This window comes from Biomphalaria glabrata, chromosome 6 (assembly GCF_947242115.1).
Source record: "Biomphalaria glabrata chromosome 6, xgBioGlab47.1, whole genome shotgun sequence".
NCBI lineage: Eukaryota > Metazoa > Mollusca > Gastropoda > Planorbidae > Biomphalaria > Biomphalaria glabrata.
The window spans coordinates 1,226,378-1,251,235 of record NC_074716.1 but is presented as its reverse complement, the minus strand read 5'-3'; the positions used below and the strand labels follow the sequence as shown (position 1 = coordinate 1,251,235).

The 24,858-nt window shown below is 36.8% G+C and overlaps 1 protein-coding gene and 1 long non-coding RNA gene across 2 annotated transcripts in view; one reads left to right on the top strand and one right to left on the bottom strand.

Moving 5' to 3' along the window:
• Positions 1-24,858, bottom strand: part of LOC106055099 (uncharacterized) — a 124,360-nt gene that overhangs the window by 81,007 nt on the left and 18,495 nt on the right. The window contains exons 8-11 of the mRNA XM_056032443.1: positions 13,397-13,487; positions 12,507-12,570; positions 8,402-8,482; positions 8,114-8,279 (exon numbers count right to left, since the gene is read on the bottom strand). Coding sequence (XP_055888418.1) covers positions 8,114-8,279; positions 8,402-8,425 — 190 coding nt within the window. The 5' untranslated portion in view covers positions 8,426-8,482; positions 12,507-12,570; positions 13,397-13,487. The remainder of the gene's footprint in view (positions 1-8,113; positions 8,280-8,401; positions 8,483-12,506; positions 12,571-13,396; positions 13,488-24,858) is intronic.
• On the top strand, positions 18,662-23,898 carry LOC129926734 (uncharacterized). Its single transcript, XR_008778453.1, has 3 exons — positions 18,662-18,995; positions 19,361-20,533; positions 23,392-23,898. It is a non-coding gene; the product is annotated as an uncharacterized LOC129926734 (long non-coding RNA).

Genomic DNA, 24,858 nt, shown 5'->3' with positions numbered 1-24,858 from the left:
ATGTTAGAGACAAATGACATTAACATCATCCGCCCCATAGATCTTGTGCTGGCCACATGACACCCTGCTCATGCTAGAGACAAATGACATTAACATCATCCGCCCCATAGATCGCAAGATCTGAAAGGAAAAACGTATTGTTTAAACACGAAACACAATAATAAGATAAGAGAATCACTCACACACGCGCAGTGCTTTTGTTTTGTTAAAGTCTTCTTCTCTTTGTTTACGTCTTTCATTGGACATTTCCATAAAAAGGCGATACAACTATATGCGGCTATTTTTGGTGCATCCTGTGTCCAAAAACTAAGGCAGCATTGATACGGTTGTTTTATTGAAAGGTTAGCCCTATATGATTTTTGTTTTACACACTGTAGCACTGTAGAGTTGAATTTTCGAAGCTCGTCCCTTGATAGCACTAAATAAGTCTATTAGAGAGGACAGAAGGCTCAAAAGTAAAGTAGCAATCATACACTGAACCATAATCTTCAAATACAAAAACAAAATTTAATAAAATAATCTGAAAGACACAAAGATAAAGGCACATTCTTCGTCCCATATGCTAGGACAAATTTGTACAAACACTCCTTCTTCCCTAGTGCTATTAGAGCATAGAATGGGTTGCCTGAGCTAGCCAGGAAAACCAGTGACTTGGCAGAATTTAAGTCATTGGTTAATATGCATGACTAAATGCATGACGCGTAGGACGTAATCATCTTCTTTTTTTGAAGTAACGTCTGTATTATATAAGATAAGATAAGGGAGAAAGTCTTTTTTTTTTTAAATCCAATTATGAAATACAAACGTTATCTAAGGGAAAGAATTCCTTCTTGCAAGCATATCTCTCGTTAATGTAAAAATTATTTTTCTTATGCGATATCAAACAAAATAATTAATTACCTATATTCAAATGACTAATTGTTTAATTTTGTTTTTGATTTGTTTTTTATAAGGTACAATAAATAATGGTTTAAATTTTCAAATTAATTCGAGAACGGGCGAGGTAGAAATAACATAGTCAATATCCTAAGGGGACGAAATTCTGCATATTTAGCCGTATCTGTGACTACTGATGGAATTAATTTCTCTTGTTAGTTTCAAACAAAATAATTATTTACAAGTAATTAATAGACTAATCGGATTATGTTGTTTTTTTTTTAGCTGATTCGTGTCTTGTCTTTGCCAAAGAATAATCGTGCAAAGTTTCAACTTGTTCCGAGAATGGATGCTGGAGAAACAAGGGGCACAAACTTTTTACCAGACAGACAGATGGACAGACAAAGTAAGTTAATATACGCTTTGTAAAAATGGCAACTGACTAGCGTATTAAAGGAGATTTGATACGAAGATCAACTGTCACGCATTGAGCTATTGTTAAAATTATAACTCAATTCTTTTTACTTATCTTATAATTTACTGACGTTACTTCATTAAGAAATATAATTACGCCTAAATAGCCAAGTATGTTAATCAAAGACTAAAAATTCCTTTAAGTTGTTGGTTTTCCTAGCTGATTTAGACAACCCAATACATGCACTAAAAGCACCGAAAAGAAGGAGCACTTGTACGAATTTGTCCTAGCATATGAAATAAGAAATGTGTCTATGTCTTTGTTTCTGGGTTTTGTGTTTCTCTGTATTCTTACCTCATGTCATAGATGTTCTGATGAATTGTCTGAATTTACTAATATTTTTTAGTAGGGTAACTCTACTCAAGTGTGAATATTCGTTTGTTATAAATGGTTACAAGGAGGGTTGCCTGGTGGTGCGGTATGTGCGTTCGGTCGTCTCGATGTTCCTCAGTTCAAACCCTGCCCGCTGCCATCCCCCGTCGCCCTGAGGGATGTTTGGACTAGGAAGTAAATCATCTTTAACATCCAAAACAAGTAAAACAATTTACAAACAAACATTTTACAAACAAACATTTTACAAACAAACATTTTACAGACAATTTAGAAACAAACATTTTACAAATAAACACTTTACAGTCATTTTACAAACAAACATTTTACAAACAAACATATTACAAACAAACATTTTACAAACAAACATTTTACAGACATTTTACTAACAAGCATTTTACAAACAAGCATTTTACAAACAAGCATTTTACAAACAAACATTTTAGAAACATTTTTAGAAACAAACATTTTAGAAACAAACATTTTAAAAACAAACATTTTACAAATCTCAAGGCTCAATTTTGCGTCAGTTTCTTTTCTTATTCTTTTGTTAGCAACAGTGAATTCATTGTTAGTGTCAGTGGCGTAGCTGGGAATCTGCCGTTCTTTGGGGGCCCTGGAGTTACTTCTTTGGTGGCCCCTGCATTTTGAGTAATATTTAATATTTAGTGTAAAAAAACAAACCCACTCATTTAGGGGCCACCGACATGTGGCCCCACCCTAGCTACGCCTCTGGTTATTGTTTAGTTAATCGTGAAAATCACCATTTGCTATTACAGCAGAAGATTATAAGTCATGGCAACTAACCGTGTCGAAAGCCTTGGTGAGATCCACAAAGGCAGCATATATATTTAAGTTCCGCTCTCTGCAGTTTCTTGTAACTGTCGCAAAACAAATATCCAAAAATACCGGCTCTAAAGTCACATTGGTTCTCCACTAAAAAAAAAATGGGTTAGTCGGTCAAGCAAAACTCATGCAAAACTCATGCAAAGAGCTTTCATGCTACTGATTGAAGTGTGATGCCTCTATAGTTGGAGCAGTTAGACTTGTCACTCCTTTTGTATATGAGAATTCCAGTTTCAAGTTTCTCAAATGGTGAATCATCGAGCTCCTCTCCTATAGCTTTTTTTTTTTGGAATATTTACCACGGATCCCTCCGATACAAACCATTTGTCACCAAATAGCAGGCAATAGTGTTCTGTCCAGCAATTTTGTGTATCCGTCTTGCTAGTTAAAAGAGTGGAATCATCGGAAGATTTTAGCGGCGACGTAGTATGGTTACAGTCTGGTAAGATGAGAGCTATAGGCACATAGAAGCGACTCGTGGAAAGAGCGTGTGTCACCAGTGTTAGCATAAACCCGGATAGTTCAACTTTAAGCCACCATTTACTTCTATGCCCGGACCTTTGACTGCGGAGTGTTACAAGAAGCTTTATAGAGAGATCAGGCTGCATTGTCATTATTGTTTGCAAGAACAGAACAATAGCAGTTGTGCTTTTTCTTTAGCAGTTCTTGAATTTCTTCCTTGTTCTCCTCACACCAGTCTCTATTGGGTTAGGCTGACACGTCACGTGGTAACGTTTTTAGCTGGCTCTAGTTACTAACTGGATCATCTTCCCTAGGGCTTTCTGTGATCAACCTCTTGTATCCCCCTTAATTTCTCTTGAATTTTTGTCATCCTTGAGAATGTGTTACGTTCATATGCGCTGCCCATTGTAGCCATTCGACAATAAGCAGTAATGTGCATATACTTGGGATGTTTCGTAGCACGCTTCACGGGCAAAAATAAGCGATTGAATCTCGTTTTTTTTAAATATATATGATTCATCCCTTTATAAAAAGGACTTAATAACATCTATTCTTAGGTTTCAGATTATCATTCTTCCCTAGTTCTATTAGAGCATGGAATGGGTTGCCTGAGCCAGCCAGGAAAACCAGTGACTTGGTAGAATTTAAGTCATTGGTTAACAATCATGACTAAATGCATGACGCGTAGGACGTAGGACGTAATCATCTCTTTTTTTTTTGAAGTAAGGTCTGCATTATATAAGATAAGTAAAACCCGAAGTAGATGGGTAAAGTTGGTTGTTGTGCTGGCCACATGACATCCTCGTTAATTAGCTATCAGCCATAGAAGCAGATTACTTTTAGATCATTTATATCCCATAAATTGCAAGGTCTGAAAAGGTGTCAATATATTGATATTACATTTAAATACGTAAAATTAGATCTATGAGATCTTATGAAATGTGCATAGCTATTGTTATTGTTGCAATTGACTTTTAAAAAACTATAAATAATTTTAACTCCCGTTTATTTTTTATAAAACGAATGATGACAAAAATGACAAAATAAATAAATTAGCGTTAGTCTTAAACTATTCTATAAAAGAGAGGCTACTTCAAAAGAGAAGATAATTAGATCTACGTCCGTAAGCTCAAAATTGGAACCAGTGAAATCTGCCCATGTGGAGTATCACCAGAGAATGCAGACCACGTCCTCCAAAACTGCTCTCTTTACCAAGAGGCCCGTATAAGTCATTGGCCCCAAATCACCCCAATAGAAAGGAAACTATATGGAGAGCTCCCTGATTTGGAAACCACTGCGCAGTTCATCTCATGTATTGGTCTAGTCATCTGAACACTCCAACATAACAATGAGAACGAAGAAGAAGATCTACGTCCAACGTGTTTAATGTGCCATTCTAGTCATACGTGTTAATAAGTGACTTAAACTCTGCTAATTCGTTGGTTTTCTTGCTTATTCAGGCAACCCATTTCATTCTCTAATGGAACTACTTTACTCCACTAAAAAAAAAATTAAGTCAATCTGGAATAACCTGCCCAGTGTGCAGCTGAATATTCCGGGCTAACATAGGTTTCAACAGCCACACGAGGAAGCACAAAACCCCAGTACAACGCCCCCAGCCCCCTGGATGACAAAAATGGTCATCATGGAACAACGATGGACAAACTATATGATATATGATTTAGATCTAGTCGACATAACGCCATAACTTAATTTTTCGTTTTATTCAAGTCCTTTTTATAAGTAGCATAAAGTTTTTCTTTTCTTCTTCTAATAAAATTGTTATTTAATGAGACCTTAATCCTAATTATACCTAGACAGCGCATATAATTTAATTTATATATCTTATTTTAGTATTTAATACGTACAAATAAAAATAAATAAATAAAATCAGCTGTCGTTGACGCGAAAAATTAAATTATAAACAATTACACCTCTCAACGGTTTTCTTTACATGATTGATCCCTTTCCAAATAATTCTTTAATCGTCTCTTTTCAAAAAGATCACTGATTAGTCTAGGTCTAGTTAGTAAACTAAGATCCACCATGACAGTCTAATAACTAGGGGTATTCGATGGGAAGTTTTACCCAAATTACTGGGCCACGGTTGTGGCCACTGATGTTGTGGACTACCTATAATATTCTAAGAATACGTTTTTTAATTGAATTCTAGACTAGACTTACGTCTAACTTACAGTGATGCCTTCAAACTTCAATCAGATTACACTAGGTCACTAGACTACAGACATACTCAATATAAATATACTGATACTCAGTGATAGTATGTGAGAAAACTGTCTAAGATCAGATAGTATGATAATGAGTATGGAGACAGACTTTGCAATGCTCAGAATGCTGGTAAGACCCTTACTAATACTAATAGCAAAAGGACTGAGCCAGCCCTATTAATCCAGATTATAAATAATTCATGAATATGGAGGTAAATAATTAACAAAATAATTTTTCTTTCAAATCTAGCCATGATTAATGATAATGTTTTAAAAGGTCTCCGGTTCAAATCCCAGTAAAGGCTGGGATTTTGGATTTCAGATCTTTAGGTCATTCCACCCTTTGGGTTGATAGACATATGATGTGACAGTTTCTGCGTACTAAGCTGATCCGCCATTTTGTTTGTAAGTTTACATTAGTAGCCTTACTCTGGCTTTACTGACTATAGTAAATCTAGATTTAATACAATCGGGTTTAAGTTTCCAAAACACAATCTCTACTTTGACCTTTTTAGTGCATTAATTTAAACAAAATGCCTAGCTACTGCTGCATAAAAGGGTCAAAAAAAAACTCATATACGTCAATAAACTAGAAAGGAACTTGGCAAGGCTCTAGGGATGAAGATGAAGAGATTACTTCAAAAAGACTTGGCTGTTGTCCTGGGGAGGTTTGGACTACGAAGGAACTTCCAAAATGTAAAACATTTTACAGTACAATTTAGTGGATTTAATTATAATAAGATAAAGTAGATAGATCTATATTAACTAGATGATACAATAAATAGTTTGTCCATCATGGCTGAGGGCTTTACACTGGGGTTTAGTGCTTCCTCATGTGACTGGTGAAACCTATGTCCACCTATGTTAGTCTGGAATGCTAGTTATACTCTAGTATAAAGACTAGATTTCATATCACTATGCTCCAACAATAGTGTATCACTTACTCCTATGGCTAAAGTCAAAAGTAAATGCTACAGATTTAGATTATACATCTTAACATTTAGGATTTATAGGTAAATCTTCTCAGGCTACATTTAGTAGATCTACTGATCTAAATAGTAATTTAAAAAAACAACAATATAGTAACATGTAGGTCAAATACAAGTTGTAAGTTAGTAATCTAATCAAGATTCTTATCTAGAAGGTTTCTTCATGGTCTAGATCTAAGACTTAAAACTGTATCTAGAATCTAGAGCTAGATCTAATAATTAATACAAGTCTAGATTATAAACATGCATCTAGATCGTGATAGTATTATAAATAGTCTGTAATTGGTCTAGATCTAGTATAGAGCTTGAGTCGATATAAATAGATTCTACATAATAGTATACTCTAAACATACATACTAGATCCACACACATAGCATGTGACATAGTACTCTACTCTCAAGCTCTAGCTAGATTTACTAGAATCTTTCAATCTAGATTAGATTTAGATTTAACTTTTTAGAAATGATTTCCACAGGGGATGGGAATGGGCAGGGTTTAAACCTAGAACCATCAATAAGTCTGAACAGTCCATTGCGCAAAATGCATGACCAGGCAGACATCTTTATTTGAATTACTAACTAAGATACTTTATAAAAAAAACAACTAGTTCTTGGCATCCATTGTTATTCAAACAGTTACATAGAACAGGTATTGATCTAGAAATAAAATGTTTTTTTTAATAAACAAGTTAACTTTAAAGACCTTACGATCTATAAGGCAGATGATGTAAAGGTCACCTGTTTCTGTGGACTAGGTTAATGAGGATGTCTTGTCCAGCACAATGACCAACCACCTTACTTTTCCCCAACTAATGCATACTCCAGGTTCCACTAAGGGTCTCTTGAATGAATAGATCTACACTTTTCATACTAATAGATAAGATAATAATAATTAATATACAAACAATACTTCAATTCATTTCTTTTATTTCCACAAATAAATGAATGCATTATATGATTTGAATAAATATATCTATATATTAAATTATATAAATATTTCTCATTGGATAGCTTGGATATAATACAGGTATAAAAAAAAATGCACTGTCTCACATTTACATATATATATATAATTATATTATAATTATTATATAATTATATATATAATTTAATTTAACTACTATAATTATGAATATACAAAAAATATTTTTTTTAACACACATTATTTCAAATATTCTAGGTAAACCTGCGTATGTATTAGCTGATATGTTCAAAATTCATCCCACAACTGCATCTAAGATATTCATATACTGTTTTGGATGTTATGTATGTCAACATGTCGGATTTGATTTTCTGGCCCATTAAGGAGAGTCTCAGGCCCAAAGAAATTATTAGTACTTATGGCAGGAAGGTGACAGTAATAAATGACTGTTTTGAAATTTTCATTGAAAGACCTAGCAGCATTAAAGCACAGGCACAAACCTATTCTTCCTGTAAAAAAATATTTGTAAAATGTTTTACATGTTTCGGATGTTCCTTCAGAGTTGAAGATAGTTTACTTCCTAGTCCAAACCTCCCGCAGGACGACGGGGGATGGGAGCGGGTAGGTTTTAACCCTCGACCGTCGATAAATCCGAACGACAGTCCAGCGCGCAAACCGCACGACCAGGCAGCCATCCTATAAGCACAACATAGTAAAATATCTGATTGGAACAACAACTCAAGGTGTTGTCTCATTACTTTCAATAAATGAATTACAAATATTTAGACTAAGCTTTATAGTTTCTTTGGATTTAATAGCCTTTAAATTTTTATTTTTAGAAGTGATGTTGTTCACAAGAGAATCAAATTTAACTTTTTGTTTTTTAATGAGGTGAAGTCAATCTCAGAAACCTTAGTTGGCAAAACTTTTTTAAGCTCTGATGGATTTATCCAGTAAGATAACAAGCCTGTAACTAATTGTCTTACTCTCTTTTAGTCTGGTGTTGGCTTCCAGCATAAATAAAGTGGCTGCCACATGAGTGCAGGACTCTCCAAGTCCAACTGTACAAGAACAGTGGGCTGATAGAATAATACCATCTCGACTTATCCAGGGCTGCAGTACCTTTTCTGCTAACCACTGAGAGTGAAGAACCTAATGAAAAGAAAAAAAAATAATTAAAAATACCTGTTCATATCAAGACATTGGTCTCATATACATGTAAATACAATGAATATCAAGATATTTAGTATAATATAACAATATTTATTACTTACCTTTGCTAGTGGTTTAAAAGCCATAATATCTTGAACCCAACCATCTAGGAACTGGTTGTAAGCTGCTAAACTCTTGTAAGCCTGTAGACATTTTCAAAAGTAAAAATAGCGATAACATTTTAGTAATAGATGTAGAGCTCTTGTATAATGAAAAGAAAAAAAATAATAAAAAATACCTGTTCATATCAAGACATTGGTTGGACTTCGAAGCGTCCTAAAAATATAGAAATTAAAAACCCAAGTCTACACCAAAAATTCAATCGAGACTAGTCAAGTGCTTCAGCCGCAACAACCAAAAGGTTTGGGCTAAGGTGTAATTAGCTTCAAATTTTAAGGAGCATTTGAAAGTTGTAAAATAAACACAGAACTAGTATCAGATCTAGGACCATTAGATTTATCAAGTTACTAGACCCGATGAGCCTAGTCCTAGAATAAACTTTAAAAAGTCTTCAGGCCTAGACTTAGATCTAAACTGGATAGTAAAGTTTTCTTTGGTTTAGAAGTTAGATCTGATCTAGATAATACTAGTATCTAATAATAAGTAACTATTATCTGTAACCATAGTCCATATATATATTTATAAGTTATCTCTAATCTAATAAATTATAATACTAATATGTAATATATTGTTACGAATCTCACTATCCAGGCTCTCTGCAAACTGCACCATACACCACCAACTTAAAGAACTTGACAAGTCAGGGCTCCAAAATAACGTAAAGGTTTAATGTCAATAAATAACCACCAATACTGTACAATTGGCAGCACGTAGAACAGTACAAATAGCTCTGCGATAACAAATATCTCTCCGATAACACCGTTCCGCCGTATCAAGTCTTGCACTGGCCTCTCCGTCTCGTTCTGGGCTTTTACTGGGTTCAACAGTTCGGGACTGACTTCACACACTTGGGCTCGTTGTGTCGGACTCGATCACAGACCAAGATCAAGACGCCGTTCGTCTCAACTGTACTTGACAGTACTCCGCACTGAACCGTCGTAATGCTCCGTACAGAACCACACCGTTGAACTGTGCTGTAGTCGACCGTGTTCTGAACTCCTGTCGTGAACCCGCTTTCTGAACCGTCTTGACTGCGACACCTCCGCTCTTTATATAGGGTCCCTACTGGCCTTCTAGAACCGGACAGAACGCCGCTCGACGTTTCTAGGTGGTCAGATGACTACAATTCTCGTGACGCTAATGAGCTCTGTTCACGACGGCGATTCTTCCCGAACCCTCTTGTTGACACTCGTCTCGGCCGATCGTCGTACTCGTCACGGTTGACCGCTCGTCTAGCGCTGGCCTGGGGCGATTTGCGTTGACTGACTACACTCACACCACTACCCCCATCTGTGCCACCACCAGGTTTATAACACTGCCCCCTCCTTAGATCTGTCCGTCCCGGGCAGATTCAACCTCATGACATTGGCTGTGAAATTTCATCACTGTAGGTGGGGGTCGATCGGTGGCAGTTGGCTTGCGTCTTGAGCTTAATGGGGCCATCCATGTTGCAGTCAGCAATGGTCGCTTCCTTCTTCTCCTCCAGTTTGCCTTGACCTGGTTGCCTCGCCGTCGTGCTTTCATCGCCATCCACGTGGAACTCAGAAAACGTTTTCTTCTCCTCCAGTTAGCCTTCATCTGGTTGTATCGACCTCGTGATCGCATGGTCATCCATATTACACTCAGCAAAAGTCGCCTTCTTCTTCTTCTCCGCCAGTTGGTCTTCATGTGGCTGCAGTTATTTCTTGGTAGAATCACCATGCACGTTGGACTACGCAAACGCCGCCTTCTTCTTTTCCTCCAGTTGATCGCCCTCTTGTTGCAGTGACGTTGTGTTTGCATCGCTCTCTTGTCGGTCGGTACCGAGGACAGCCACTTGACACATGGAGAGGTATAGGATGTAAGGGCTGGGGATACCAAGATCGTTGGCAAAAGAGGTGGCTTCATAGGGCTTTGCGAAGAAGGACTGGGATGGGCTTCAAATCCACAGGGCGGGGAATTGTGGTACAGGTCATCATCTTCAGCCTTGTCTGGAGGGCATGCTCGTGGGGCAGGTTGGTAACACTCCTCGTGCAAAGGTCCCTCGTCTTCGTCTTCAGGCTCCATTCGGCTTTCTTCTCCACCATCAGGACCTCCCTCTCTTGTCTCAGTATCGGACCAATCGTCTGTTGGTTTCAGACCTGGTCGATGACTTTCATCGTGCAAATGTCCATCAACTTCAACGTCAGGCTTCCTTGGATTCTCTTGACCACCATCAGGACTTCCCTCTTCAGTCTTGGCAGCTGGACCAACGTCTGTTGGGTGCAGATCTGGCTGGTATATCTCGACATGCATATGCCTCTCAACGGCTTCGTGAGGTTTCAATGGGTTCTCATAATCACCACCAACGCTCCTCTCACTGGTTTTAGCATCTGAACGAACGTCTGTATTGATGATTCTCTCCTCCACATCAGGTATGCGTTGGTTCATGGCGGCTATCTTGGTGTTCATGGCATCTATCTTGGAATTGATGTTTCCTAGCATTGAGCTCAAGAGCTCCTCCATATCTGGTTCTACGTCAAAAAGATACGTGTCTGGATCTTCCTCTTCTTCCACTATGTCTTCGCGGAGGCGTGCCTGTAATGTTTCTTTAATTCCACTTGTCTTCAGCCCTCGATCGCGTAACTCTCGCTTCAGTTCTTTCACTTCGAGTTCGTACAGCAGTTTCAGACGAGCCATAGTAGATCCGTTCCTATCCGATACGATCCGATCCCACTTCTGACACCAGTGTTACGAATCTCGCTATCCAGGCTCTCTGCAAACTGCACCATACACCACCAACTTAAGGAACTTGACAAGTCAGGGCTCCAAAATAACGTAAAGGTTTAATGTCCATAAATAACAGCCAATACTGTACAATTGGCAGCACGTAGAACAGTACAAATAGCTCTGCGATAACAAATATCTCTCCGATAACACCGTTCCGCCGTATCAAGTCTTGCACTGGCCTCTCCGTCTCGTTCTGGGCTTTTACTGGGTTCAACAGTTCGGGACTGACTTCACACACTTGGGCTCGTTGTGTCGGACTCGATCACAGACCAAGATCAAGACGCCGTTCGTCTCAACTGTACTTGACAGTACTCCGCACTGAACCGTCGTAATGCTCCGTACAGAACCACACCGTTGAACTGTGCTGTAGTCGACCGTGTTCTGAACTCCTGTCGTGAACCCGCTTTCTGAACCGTCTTGACTGCGACACCTCCGCTCTTTATATAGGGTCCCTACTGGCCTTCTAGAACCGGACAGAACGCCGCTCGACGTTTCTAGGTGGTCAGATGACTACAATTCTCGTGACGCTAATGAGCTCTGTTCACGATGGCGATTCTTCCCGAACCCTCTTGTTGACACTCGTCTCGGCTGATCGTCGTACTCGTCACGGTTGACCGCTCGTCTAGCGCTGGCCTGGGGCGATTTGCGTTGACTGACTACACTCACACCACTACCCCCATCTGTGCCACCACCAGGTTTATAACAATATGTAAGGATCAATATATATATATATATATGAAAACCTTCCAGATACCCCTCCTCTTCCGGTCCACCAATGAGATTGATTGGACCATAGCGCTCTGAGCATGCTATAAGCATGAAAGTAGCGCTATATAAAAGCTAAATTTATTTGTCTTATCAAGTGACCTAGAAGTGAAGACTAGATCTAGCTAAATCTATTGGATAAAGATTAAGTCTCATATGCTTAAAATATGCAGCAAAAGAGATATGTAGATTTTAGATGTTATCTAGATCTATTCTATAGAGTCTAGATGAGATCTAGAATGACCTACTAAGTATTATGTAGGCTAGACTCTAGATCTAGTCACACTCTAATCTGAGACATCATCCAGATTTTGTATATAATATATAATAGATCTATATAGCCATAGATCTAGATCTAGAATACTAGACCTTGAAGGCTTGAGTAAAGAGTAGATCTCTATCACAATCTATATGAATGTTGTATATATGTCTAGATATGCTAACTTAAATAGCTAAAATATAGATCTAGAATCTAGTCTAGATTAGTAGATCTAGATCTAATCTAGGTCTAACAATAAAATTGATTCGGAATACCTTGAATTCATCCTTTGTGATTGTGTAGGCACTTTCAGTAGAACAAGATTATAAGTGAAGAGATCTGGATAACACAAGGAGGGCAGCAAATCATTTTCTTTATTATGATGGCTTGCTTTCAAAGTGTAAGGATCAATATTATTTATTTCTGTAATTTCCTGACTATATCTTTCTTTGCTCGACTTATCCATGGTAAGTGCCTAAAAGCGTGTGTTGACTGTGCATAGAAACCAGATTTTTACCAACAATATGTGTGCCATGCCATGATCACATGACTATGTCTACCAAACTAAAGGTACCTGATGTGATGGGGAAGGTAAAGGCGGATGGTTGTTGTGCTGACAACCTCATTAACCATGGGCCACAGAAACAGATGACCTTTACATCCTCAGCCCCATAGATTGTAAGGTCTGAAAGGGGAACATTACTTTGATTTACTTTAGTGGAAAAAAAAAGTTTCTTCTTCCATTTTTTATTCATTAAACACTGTTTTCTTGTGTTCTTTTCACTCAAAGAACTATAGGACTACTTTTAGCCTAATCAATTTGATGGAGTCGTGGTGGCTGAGTGGTAAAGCTCTTGGCTTCCATGCTGGGGGTCCCAGCTATGAATCCTGGTGAAAACTGGGATTTCTAATTTCTGGATGTTTGGGCGCCTTTGAGTCCACCCAGCTCTAATGGGTACCTGACATTGGTTGGGAAAAAGTAAAGGTGATTTGTCGTTGTGCTGGCCACATCACATGACACCCTCGTAAATCATAGGCCACAGATACAGATGACCTTAACATCATCTGCCCTATAGACCACAAGGTCTGAAAGGAGAACTTTTACTTTTTTAATCTGTTTGCTATAGTTATATTCAAACTCATTGATGCTTTCACTCATACTAACCTTTATAGATTTATGATTGCCCAATCCATGGCTCAACAAATTTCAAGATCTTACATGGCAGTATGATTAAAATGACAGTCTTTAAAGTCAACTAAAAAAAAAGTAAAATTGAAAAAGATATAAAATGGAAATATTAATTGGGAGCAAATCACAACATTTTGAAATAGAAATGTACCAGCTACATCATGCTAGATGCAATGGATACCAAGTCACAACATTTTGAAATAGAAAAGTACCAGCTACATTACAGTAGATGCAGTGGATACCAAGTAACATTTTGAAATAGAAAAGTACCAGCTACATCATGCTAGATGCAGTGGATACCAAGTCACAACATTTTGAAATAGAAATGTACCAGCTACATCATGCTAGATGCAGTGGATACCAAGTCACAACATTTTGAAATAGAAATGTACCAGCTACAACACACTAGATGCAGTGGATACCAAATCACAAAATTTTGAAATAGAAATGTACCAGCTACAACACGCTAGATGCAGTAGATACCAATCACAACATTTTGAAATAGAAATGTACCAGCTACAACACACTAGATGCAGTGGATACCAAATCACATCAGTGTAACTGGCAACTCAGATGTAGACTTCTTGGACAACCAGGGAAGGCTAACACCAACCACCTAGCAGGCTGTGAGCTTCCATAAGCAAATTACAACATTTTGAAATAGAAATGTACCAGCTACATCACTCTAGAACACAGTGCTACATCATATGATTCAGCAGTCAATTCTACAGAAAATTGTCAAAGTAAAAAAGTAAAACAAAAACCTAACTCCAAACAATGAAAACAACAACCTTCAAAGCAATGGAAGAGATCATTTTTTCCCTGGTTTCTCTGGACAAAATAAGAGAAATAATAATCCTTAATCAGTTTACTAAAATGAAAACCTAAGAGAGCTACCCACTCAAAACTTAAACCCACAAGTCTGGCACTCAAAACTAACTGAAAAGACCTCATTTCATACAAGAATCTCAAAGAAACACCACTTATAAAATATAATTTATGAATCAGGTAAACAGTGGGACCTAAGCTCTCTTTCTGCTGTAAGAGACAGTATTGAAAACATAACCAAAAAATCTTATCACAATCAGAAAGATCTCAAGAAAATGGTGAATATTTTTCTACAAATCTAATAAACCAATAACTAGTGGGTCAATTATAAGAATCATCTTAAGAATCCACCAGTAACAGAGGAGCTGTCTTATTCAATAAATGGCTCAATTGAGAAAGATTAGAAAATTTAATTGCCACTGGCGATCTCTCATGCACAATTTCTAATGAATAAACATTTCTTTCTAATGTTTAAACAAATCTGATGCCTCCTCTATCAAAAAGGTCAGGACAGCTCTTATAAATCTCAACAATAATAGCCAGAAAACTGTTCTCCAATGGATCCCAGCACACTTTCAAATAGAGGAGAAAAAAAATCTGACACTGCCCAAATGGGAGAATAACTAAGCAGTCTTAAATTCCATGGGAGGTGCAGTGACTAAGTGGTAAAGCACTTGGCTACTGAACCAGGGTGTAGGGTTTGAATCCTGCTGAAGACTGGGGTTTTTAATTTTGGGATCTTTGGGCACCTCTTGAATCCACCCAGCTCTAGTGGGTACCTGACATTAGTTAGGGAAAAGTAGAGGTGGTTGGACACATGACACCCTCGTTAACCATAGGCCACAGAAACAGATGCCCTTTACATCATCTGCCCTATAGACCACAAGGTCTGAAAGGGGTACTTTACTTTTTCTTTTCTTAAATTCCACTATATCCAGAAGAGAATAGAAAAAGAAAAAAAGAGTAGTATAAACCAAAAATATAACAGTTGTCACTCAAACATAGGAACATCGAAATTTCGATTACAAGATGCTCTTGATAAACTCAATAATTGGTCCAAAGACTGGGGCATGTCCATTAACACAAAAAAGACAACATATACCATATTCTCACTGTCAACAAAACAACAAACAATAAAATTAACATTAGATAAGGAAGCTTTAGAAAAAAATGACAGCCCTACTTATCTTGGAGTCACCTATGACCCGAGACTAACCTGGAAAAACCAAATAGATAAAACACAGAGTAAAGGCATCCAGAGACTATCCCTCTTGAAAAAATTAGCTGGCACAGATTGGGGAGCTAATCACAACATCCTGAAAAAGACCTATACCAGTTATGTAAGACCTGTACTAGAATATGGTGCCACAGCATGGGGCTCAGCAGCCCAAACTAACCTAAGAAAAATAGACAAGGTTCAAAATATTGGTCTAAGGATAATGACAGGAGCAATCAAAACAACACCCATAAGAGCTATGGAGGAAACCGCTGCCCTGATCTCTCTGGATGAAAGAAGAGAAATAAAAATCCTTTCCCAATTCACTAAATTGGAAACCTTGGAGAGGCACCCACTCAGAACAAAAATCCACAAAACTGGCACAAAAAACCGTCTCAAAAGGACCAATTTCATACAGGAATCTCTAAACCTAAAAAAGAAACACCAACTTGAAAAAATTACTCTGGAATCCTCGAAACACTATAATGAATCTCCACCCTGGGACGAAAGCCCTCTTCCTACTATAAGGGACCATATTGAAAAAATAAAAAGAAAATTTGATTACAGACCAACAGAGCTCAAGGAAATAGTGAACTGTTTTCTACATACCAATTACCCTAGCAATCAGTGGATCAGAGTTTACACAGATGGCTCATCCCATAAAGCCACCACAAATGGAGGAGCTGGAATACTTATCGAATGGCCAGATGGAGGAAAACTAGAAAAATCCTTTGCAACTGGAGAGCTCTCTGACAGTCACAGAGCAGAAAGGGAAGCACTAGCACTAGCTGCTACCATGCTAGCAAATCATCCAAGTTCCCCTCACAGTCAGATTGTCTTTCTAACAGACGCAAAAACAACCCTCCAAAGCCTGCAAAACTCTGATTCCCCTTGTATTAAAAACCTCAGAACAGCACTCACAAAGCTCAACCACAACAGCAAAAAAACCGTCATTCAATGGATACCAGCTCACATACAACTAGCAGGAAATGAGAAGGCTGACACACTCGCCAAGAGTGGGAGAACAAACTCACAAGTAAACTCTGCTCTCTATCCAGAAGAAATTAATTGTAGATAAAATAAATGAGAAATGGACGAGCTCCCATCCAAATCACAAGAAAGATGATGCTTACTATAAGCTATCCCGACAAGACCAACGTCTAATCTTTCGACTCAGGACCGGACACAACAAAATGCGACAACACATGTTCCGGAAGCTCAAAATTGGAACCAGTGAAATCTGCCCATGTGGAGTATCACCAGAAAATGCCGACCACGTCCTCCAAAACTGCTCTCTCTACCAAGAGGCCCGTATAAGACATTGGCCCCAAATCACCCCAATAGAAAGAAAACTATATGGAGAGCTCCCTGATTTGGAAACCACTGCGCAGTTCATCTCATGTATTGGTCTAGTCATATGAACACTCCAACATAACAATGAGAACGATGAAGAAGAAGAAGAACTCAAACATCAGGATTAAGGATGCATGTTACATTCTATCAGGACACAGTCAATGAATTATTTTTCACCTTTGAACAGGGCACAACATAATGAGGCAACACTTATTCTGAATGTTGAAACACGTGGCCTTGTTTTATCATGAGGCCCAAACAAAATACTGGCCCCCAACAGTCCTTTAGAATAAAGATTGTATGGAAAGCTGCCTGATCTGAAAAGAATGGAGTTCATCTTCGATAAATATATATATATCTGAACCCTACAATTTATAATGAGAACATAGAGAAAAAAAAAACACAAACAGTATGTAATATTTAAGTTACACTTTTGTCACACAGTCTCATATTTGTTTATATTGACTTTAATAGTCACATTTATTCAAATAAAATAGCTGTATATTTTATACATTTATCCTTAAAATGTGGTGCAGTATTGGTCACTAGTTCAAATGTTTGATGTGTTTAAGGCTATATAAGGTTATAACTATTCCTTTGGCTCACATTGAATTAAAATCATACATTGTAATAATTTTTGTGTGTGTCTACATCCTCTTATTGTTTATTTGTGTTTTCAGGTGGCGATTTTATTGTTTACCATGGAGTTGTCTACTTCAAATTTTACTGACCAAGTTTTGTACAGTGACTGATCCATCTGCAGTTTCCGAACCAGTAACTGATATCTCAAAAAAATATTGCTTTACTGATGGTGTCTGGTCACCTCAGGTAATCTTTCTCTTTTTCTTTTAATATGTAAAGAAAATTATATGTATGTATTTTTTTTATATAGAAATGGATACTGTTTGTTTAAGGTGGATACTGTTTGTCTAGGGTGGATACTGCATGATCTTTGCAGAAGCTGTAGAACACCTTTCCACCCTGGAATCCATACATTGAAATGAAAATGTTCAGATTTTATCCATGATCACCTGTCTGAAGATTAGGAACTAGATATAGGTCTTGAAGTATTACACTCAATGATCTATTTAAACAAATAAAAAGAACTCTACTGTTTAACCACAAATCTTAATAAAATTTGGAAAGACCTTCACATAATCCTTGTTAATTTTTATTACCTTTTCAATATGTTTAATTTGTTGATTTTTTCTTGAGAAATGTGTAGTTTTGGATACTGAATAGACAACACACATACCCATATTCTCATTATAAAATAATTAGTTTCTATTTTTGGACATTATGACAAATAATATAATCCATTAGCTTTGTGGAGGTATCAGAATGCTCTATAAAAAGATACTAGATTCAAGAAACACAAGGAAGGGAAAAGAGAAATCTATTGTACATAAGTAAGAAGTAATGGGATGCACAGGGGATATTAATAAAAAAAAAAGTAAAGTTTACCTTTCAGACCTTGCGATCTATGGAGCTAATGATGTCAAGGTTATGTTTCTATGGCTAGTGGTTAATGAGCAGGTCGTCATGTGTCCAGCACAATGACTAACCACCTTAATTTTCCCCACCTAAAATCAGTTACCCATTAGAGTTGGGTTACTGAGGGGCACCCTAAAAATTCAAAATCCCAATCTTCATTGAGGCTGGAGGTTCAAACCCAGGACCCCATTGTTTTCCTATGAGGTACACAAATCCTTTAGCCGACAAAAAATCAAAATATTGATATAGAAACGAAATGAAAAATGACTGAGCTTTTGGCCCATGACTTTGAAATGCTAATATCTATGTATACTTCTTTATGTTGGCAGAGGATCAACATGATCTGTTCATTGAAAGACACTTGAAGGTGTAAGTTGTAAAAGGTTTTGAAAGACTTGCCAAAGCAAGGCATTCTTGACAGGAATAAACATTGGGAGCAGCTCTAGCTGACTCAGCTCAGAGGATGACATCACAGTTAATTGACATCTTTCTGTTAACAATGCATGGATTATCTTATCTTCTTCATTCTAGGGGAATTATGCATTGAGTGAAGACATCTTACTGTAGAAGAGAAGAACAATTCAGATAGTTCACATGATTTACAATATGGCTTTGATTGTCTTATGTTAATGGCTGGTAAAGAACTGAAACATGTAGGCTGGAGATCACTTGATAGAAATCAAGGTAGGACTGCACTTTTGCACAGAGTAAAGTTGAAGCATGTAGTTACCAAGTGTAAAATAATATTCAAATTGCTATTAGCTAAACTAGTGAAACCTGTAATTTAACATACATTAACATTCTTTTCTTATTTGAAGTCTACTGTTAAATTTCAATTATAACATTAACCCTATCAAGTAATTTACAGGTCATGTTTCTGCCTATCAAGCTATTTACTTCTCATATTTCTATGTATTCTGCCATAAATTTCTATGAATGAATTCAGCCTTGAGTGGTATATTTTTGTCTGTATTTGCAAATACATATTTGTGTTGCTTTTTGTATTTCTGACTTGCAACTTCTGAATTGAATCTCCTTTCTTTACACAGAAATCTCTGATCTACATTGTATGAGAAAATCATGAAGTGGTTGTTGTCATTGATCCAGAAACTAAGTTGCAATCTGTCTTGATAAATATATCATACAGATTTAATGGTGGCCTACTCAACCCGAGGCGGCTTAAAGCAAAAACAAAAACAAACGCAGCAGTAATCAGAGACTTGCTATTTGCTGACGACTGTGCCTGCTCTGAAAACGATCTGCAGAGCATCGTCAGTGACTTCTCAAGAGCATGTTCAGACTTTGGCCTTACCATCAATACGAACAAGACTGAAGTCTTATATCTACCTGCTCCTGGGAAAGCCTATATGGATCCAAGCATTACTATAAATGGACAGGATATAAACGCAGTGGACAAATTCACATATCTTGGCAGCACACTCTCCAGAAATGGAAAAATCGATAGTGAAATCAACCTGCGTATCGCCAAGGCCAGTGCATCCTACGGCAGATTGTCTACAAATGTCTGGAACAGACGTGGTATCTCCACAAACACCAAGCTAGGGGTCTATAGAGCCGTCATCCTCCCTACATTGCTATATGCCTCAGAAACATGGACAGTGTACAGTAAACATGCAAAGAAACTAAACCACTTCCACATGACATGTCTGAGAAAAATACTAAATGTCAAATGGCAAGACAAAATACCAGAGTGTGTCTGCAAAGCATCCACACAATCCTGATGCAGTCCCAGCTGCGATGGGCAGGTCACGTCTACAGAATGGAAGACCACCGCATCACTAAACGACTCCTGTATGGCCAACTAAGCGAAGGAAAGCGCTTGCAAGGTGGTCAAAGAAAGCGCTTCAGGGACACCCTCAATGCTTCTCTGAAGGCGTTCAGCATAGACCCAGGCACCTGGGAGACAGAGGCACATGACAGAGCATCATGGCGTCGCGCTGTGAAAACTGGCGCACAGGTTGCTGGGGAAAAAAGAACAATGCTGGCAGAAGAAAAACGCCAGAAAAGAAAAGCAAGGCCCACGACACTAGCTCCAGCTGGAATAACCTGCCCAGTGTGCGGCCGAACATTCCGGGCTCACATAGGTCTCACCAGCCACATGAGGAGGCATAAAACCCCAGTGCAAAGCCCTCAGCCCCCTGGATGACAAAGTGGTCATCATCAAACCACGATGGACGAACTATAAGTTGCAATCTGTCTTGGTAAGCAGTATTGAAGTTAGGGTGATAGCTTTTTTGGTCACAATAATTTAATTTGAAAATTAAAGAAATTTTTTTTTGCTTTAGTAGACAGATTTATAATCATTAAACATTGTTTTAAATGTCTAAAAGATTAATTAAAACTTGTAAAACTGTTGTGAAATTATTTTCACTGTTATCAGTATTTTTTTTTTATTCCTAGATTTATCACTGCTTTTAGTTTCCTATATAATCTTTGTGTTACTATTCAAATGTTGTGTAAACATGGGGGTAGTGTTGTAACCCTGCCTTGCACCAGTGCTTGAGGTGCACACTAGCGCACTAGTGAACGTAAACAGGAAGAGACTAGAATGGAGAGAAGAACAGGGCATCAGGGATTGTGAAGAGTCTGAATGTTTGGAAACTAACAAGCCAGCTTTTGGTGCTGCCTGAAGGTTGTAGTAGGGACCTGGAGCGAAGCGGGGAAGGCTGTCGTTGGTCCACATTCGGGTTAAGTAGCAAAGGACTGGTATAGTTAGTAGCAAGACTCTGAGGAAGCTGAAGGATGCTATGTGTTTGTCCTAGTGAATAAACACCTGTCTTTATTTCCTGTTACACTGTGTTGAGTTGCATGCCTATTCGTTGAGTGCCTAGCCGAGAGTTGCAGCAATTGGTGTTATGACTCTACAATGCACGCTGTCATTAGGTGTGAGACTGCGCACCAGGAGACACGGGACAGAGACAGGAAATAAGAGAGGAAGTCAAGATGGCCGATGATTAGAGATGAAAACGACGCTTGTGATGTGATTAGTGTAATTCTAGATCTAGTTTCCTATTTGGTTATTAAACATTCTATTTTGTTATTTTATACTCCTTTCGTTGAGGTTATTTGGCTAAGTTCTAGCAATTGTTCTGGGTGGAAAGACATGCTCCAATTTGATTCCCTTTTCTGTAATTCATCTAATTCTCTTTGTAAAATATCTGTGTCTTGTGTTGTTTTTATTGTTCTATATATTATGCAATCGTCTGCAAATAATCTGACTTTTGTTCCTGAACTAATGCAATTTGGTAAATCATTTATGTAAATTAAAAATAGTGGTGGACCCAAGACTGTTCCTTGAGGTACACCTAAGTTTACTGTTATCGGTGTTGATTTAGAGCCATTTATTATTACAGTTTGTTCTCTCCCTATCAGAAAATCTTTAATCTACTGATGCAGTGGACCATTAATGCCGAAATATTTTAATTTTTTAAGCAAACTATAGTGGTGAACTTTGTCAAAAGCCTTGGAAAAATCTAGTAAGATAGCATCTATTTGTTCACTATTATCTAAACCTTTTGAAAAATCATCAATTAGTCCTATTAGTTGTGTTTCACATGATCTATATTTCCTAAAGCCATGTTGGTATGGGGTGAGAACATTATGTTTGTCTAAGTGGTTTATGATGTTGCTACATATTATGTGTTCTAGGATTTTACATGTGATGCTGGTAAGTGATACTGGTCTGTAGTTTCCTGGGTCAGATTTTTCTCCTTTTTTAAATAGGGGGGTGACATTAGCTTCTTTCTAGTCCTTTGGTACTCTGCCCTGGTTAAGCGATGCCTGAAAGAGTATTTTGAACACTGGGGCTAGTTCATTGCTTAGTTCTTTGAGTAATCTAGCTGGAATACCTTCAGGTCCAGAAGCTTTATTTGGTTTGGTGTTGGCTAATAGTTTTTGAATTCCATTTTCTTGTACTACTAAATCTTCTATGTTGTCTACTTGGTTCAAATTAAGTAATATGTCTTTGTCTCCTGGGGCTGATAATGCTGATGCAAAGTATTTGTTTAGGATGTTTGCTTTAGTTTCATTATCATTATGTATTATGTTATGGTCATCTTTTAAGGCGCTATGCCTGTTGTTTCCATTTTCTTAGACTTAATGTATGACCATAGGTTTTTGTTGTTATCTTTAGATATTACCTTGTTTATGTATTCACTCTGCAGCTGTCTGCTTACTTTTTGGGTTAGGTGTTTAATTTTTATATACTTTTTGTAAACTCTTTCTGCCTTGGTTTCTTTAAATTTTCTATATAGGTTTTCCTTCTGTTTACAAAGCTTCTTTAGTCTATTATTAAACCAGCATTTATTTATTTTGTTTGATGTGTATTTAGTTGGTATATGATTTTCTATAATGCTTTTAAGATGGTTTTTAATGAAATTCCAGAGGTCATCGACTGGTTGGTTAATGTCTTTTTCTAATAAGAATGTTTGTTGCAGCTTGGTGTAGTTGTGTTAGGTTACATTTATTCCAGAGTAAAATTTTTCTTTGGGGTTTTGTATTGGCTACTGCTTTTATCTGACTGTGTATTTTTATGATCTCATGGTCTGATAGACCAGGGATAATATCATAATCAACTACTAATCCAGGTCTGTTGTTTAAGAAGAGATCTAATGTGTTGTTTAATCTAGTTGGCTTTTTAATGATTTGATATAAACTTAGGTTGTGTAAAGTTTCTATGAAAAGCTCATTTATGTCCTTAGGGTTTTGGTGTTTATCTATGGTTAGTGTTTTCCAATTTATATCAGGTATGTTGAAATCACCCATAATCCAAAAAACTGCATTTTTATCTGTCTCTTTAAGTGTAGTAATCTGATTACATAGTTCTTGCATGTATTCTAAACTAGAATTTGGTGGTCTGTAAATGCTGCCTATTATTAGGGATGTTGAGGTGGTATTAATTTTACAAAATGTAGATTCTATATTTTTGAGTTAGGTAAGGTAATTTCTTCTGCTATAAGAGTGTTTTTTATTGCTAAAAGAACTCCTCCATGATTTTAAGCCCTATCTTTTCTTAAAATTTCATAATTACTATTGAAAATTTCTGCATTATAAATTTCAGTGAACGAATTGTGTGTCCCCTTACCTGTCAATTCTGTTTAGTGATGGTCAAGCTCAACTGATATTATTCTAAGCAGCTTTTATTCTGAGAATCATTCAACCACAGAAGCTGTGAGGGATATCTGAAATCCATTGCTTACTTGTCTAGCAGAAAGATTTCTATCCGTTTAGTGATAAAAGATTGAGATTAATTGTATACAACTTTTTGTAGTCGCCAAATAACACAATTTTATGCTCAGGCAATACTGTTCATGAATGGTTTAGTTTTCTTGATGCTGAGAGTGTTCATGAAAGAGGGATCAAAGGTCAATTTGGGTGTTTGTTTTTTAAGACAACTTGCTATGTTTATTAATTTAAATTTACCAGGTACCTATTATTCATTTACTTTGGATTTTAGAATATTTGTCATTGAAATTTAAATAGGTATAAGTACAGTTAATTAACCACAGGATTCCATTAAAAAATTTAAATGCTAAAGAAATTTAAAAAGAAAACATTTTCATTTTTGAGATTACATCATCTTTATGTGGAATGTTTTTTGAATAAATGGTACCTGTACAGGTGATTAGACCTATTAATAAATGATAACTGGATATATTAGTATTTGAAACCACTGGCTTGTATTTTACTTGTTACTAATAACTTAATTTACTTTTTAATATATGCGTTATCTTCTATTTTGAAGTAACATCTATATTATATAAGATAAGATTATCAACTGTAGTTTTCTTTTAAGAGTTCTTTATGAAAATGTTACCACTGACACTGCTATATTACTAGACTTTTTTCAACTATGTTTTGTAAATGAAATATTGTACAATGGCATATTTATTGTATTACATAATTAAGGTTTTTATAGCTATATATTAAAAACATCTCATATTTAATGTACTCTCTGCACTGAACTATTTTTTTTAAAGTGATAAAAATTTTGGTTTATTCATATCAAGTTTGTTTTGTTTGTATATACGTAGAATATGTATATCATAGTGAAAGCATTTATTTACTTGCATTTTAGTTTTTATAATCATTTATAGAATTCAGTGTAAATTCATTGTACATTGAACCTCGTTGGTAGTGACAATGTTATTAAGTTGACATGAAGTATTTATGTATAGTCCTGGGTGTTAACTACATTGTTCATTAGATGACTGCCTGACAGTGTTTTATCCCATGGGAACCAATAGATCAGCATGTCAATATATCTGTTGTAGTAATGTTTAGAGTATACAACTCTAGCAATAAATATTCTGATCAAGTTTATATTTTTGGAACAGAATATGCTAATGTGTTAAATACATTTTTTTTTATTTTAAGAATAACAACTGGTACTTTATTTTATCCCTTTGTATCTTTGTTTTGTTTTTTTTTATGTCTAAGTAGTATAACTTCTAATTTAATTGTCTCCCTTTTAAAATCAACCATCTAAATTAGGGATGGACAACCTTTTTCTGTTGAGGGCCGCATT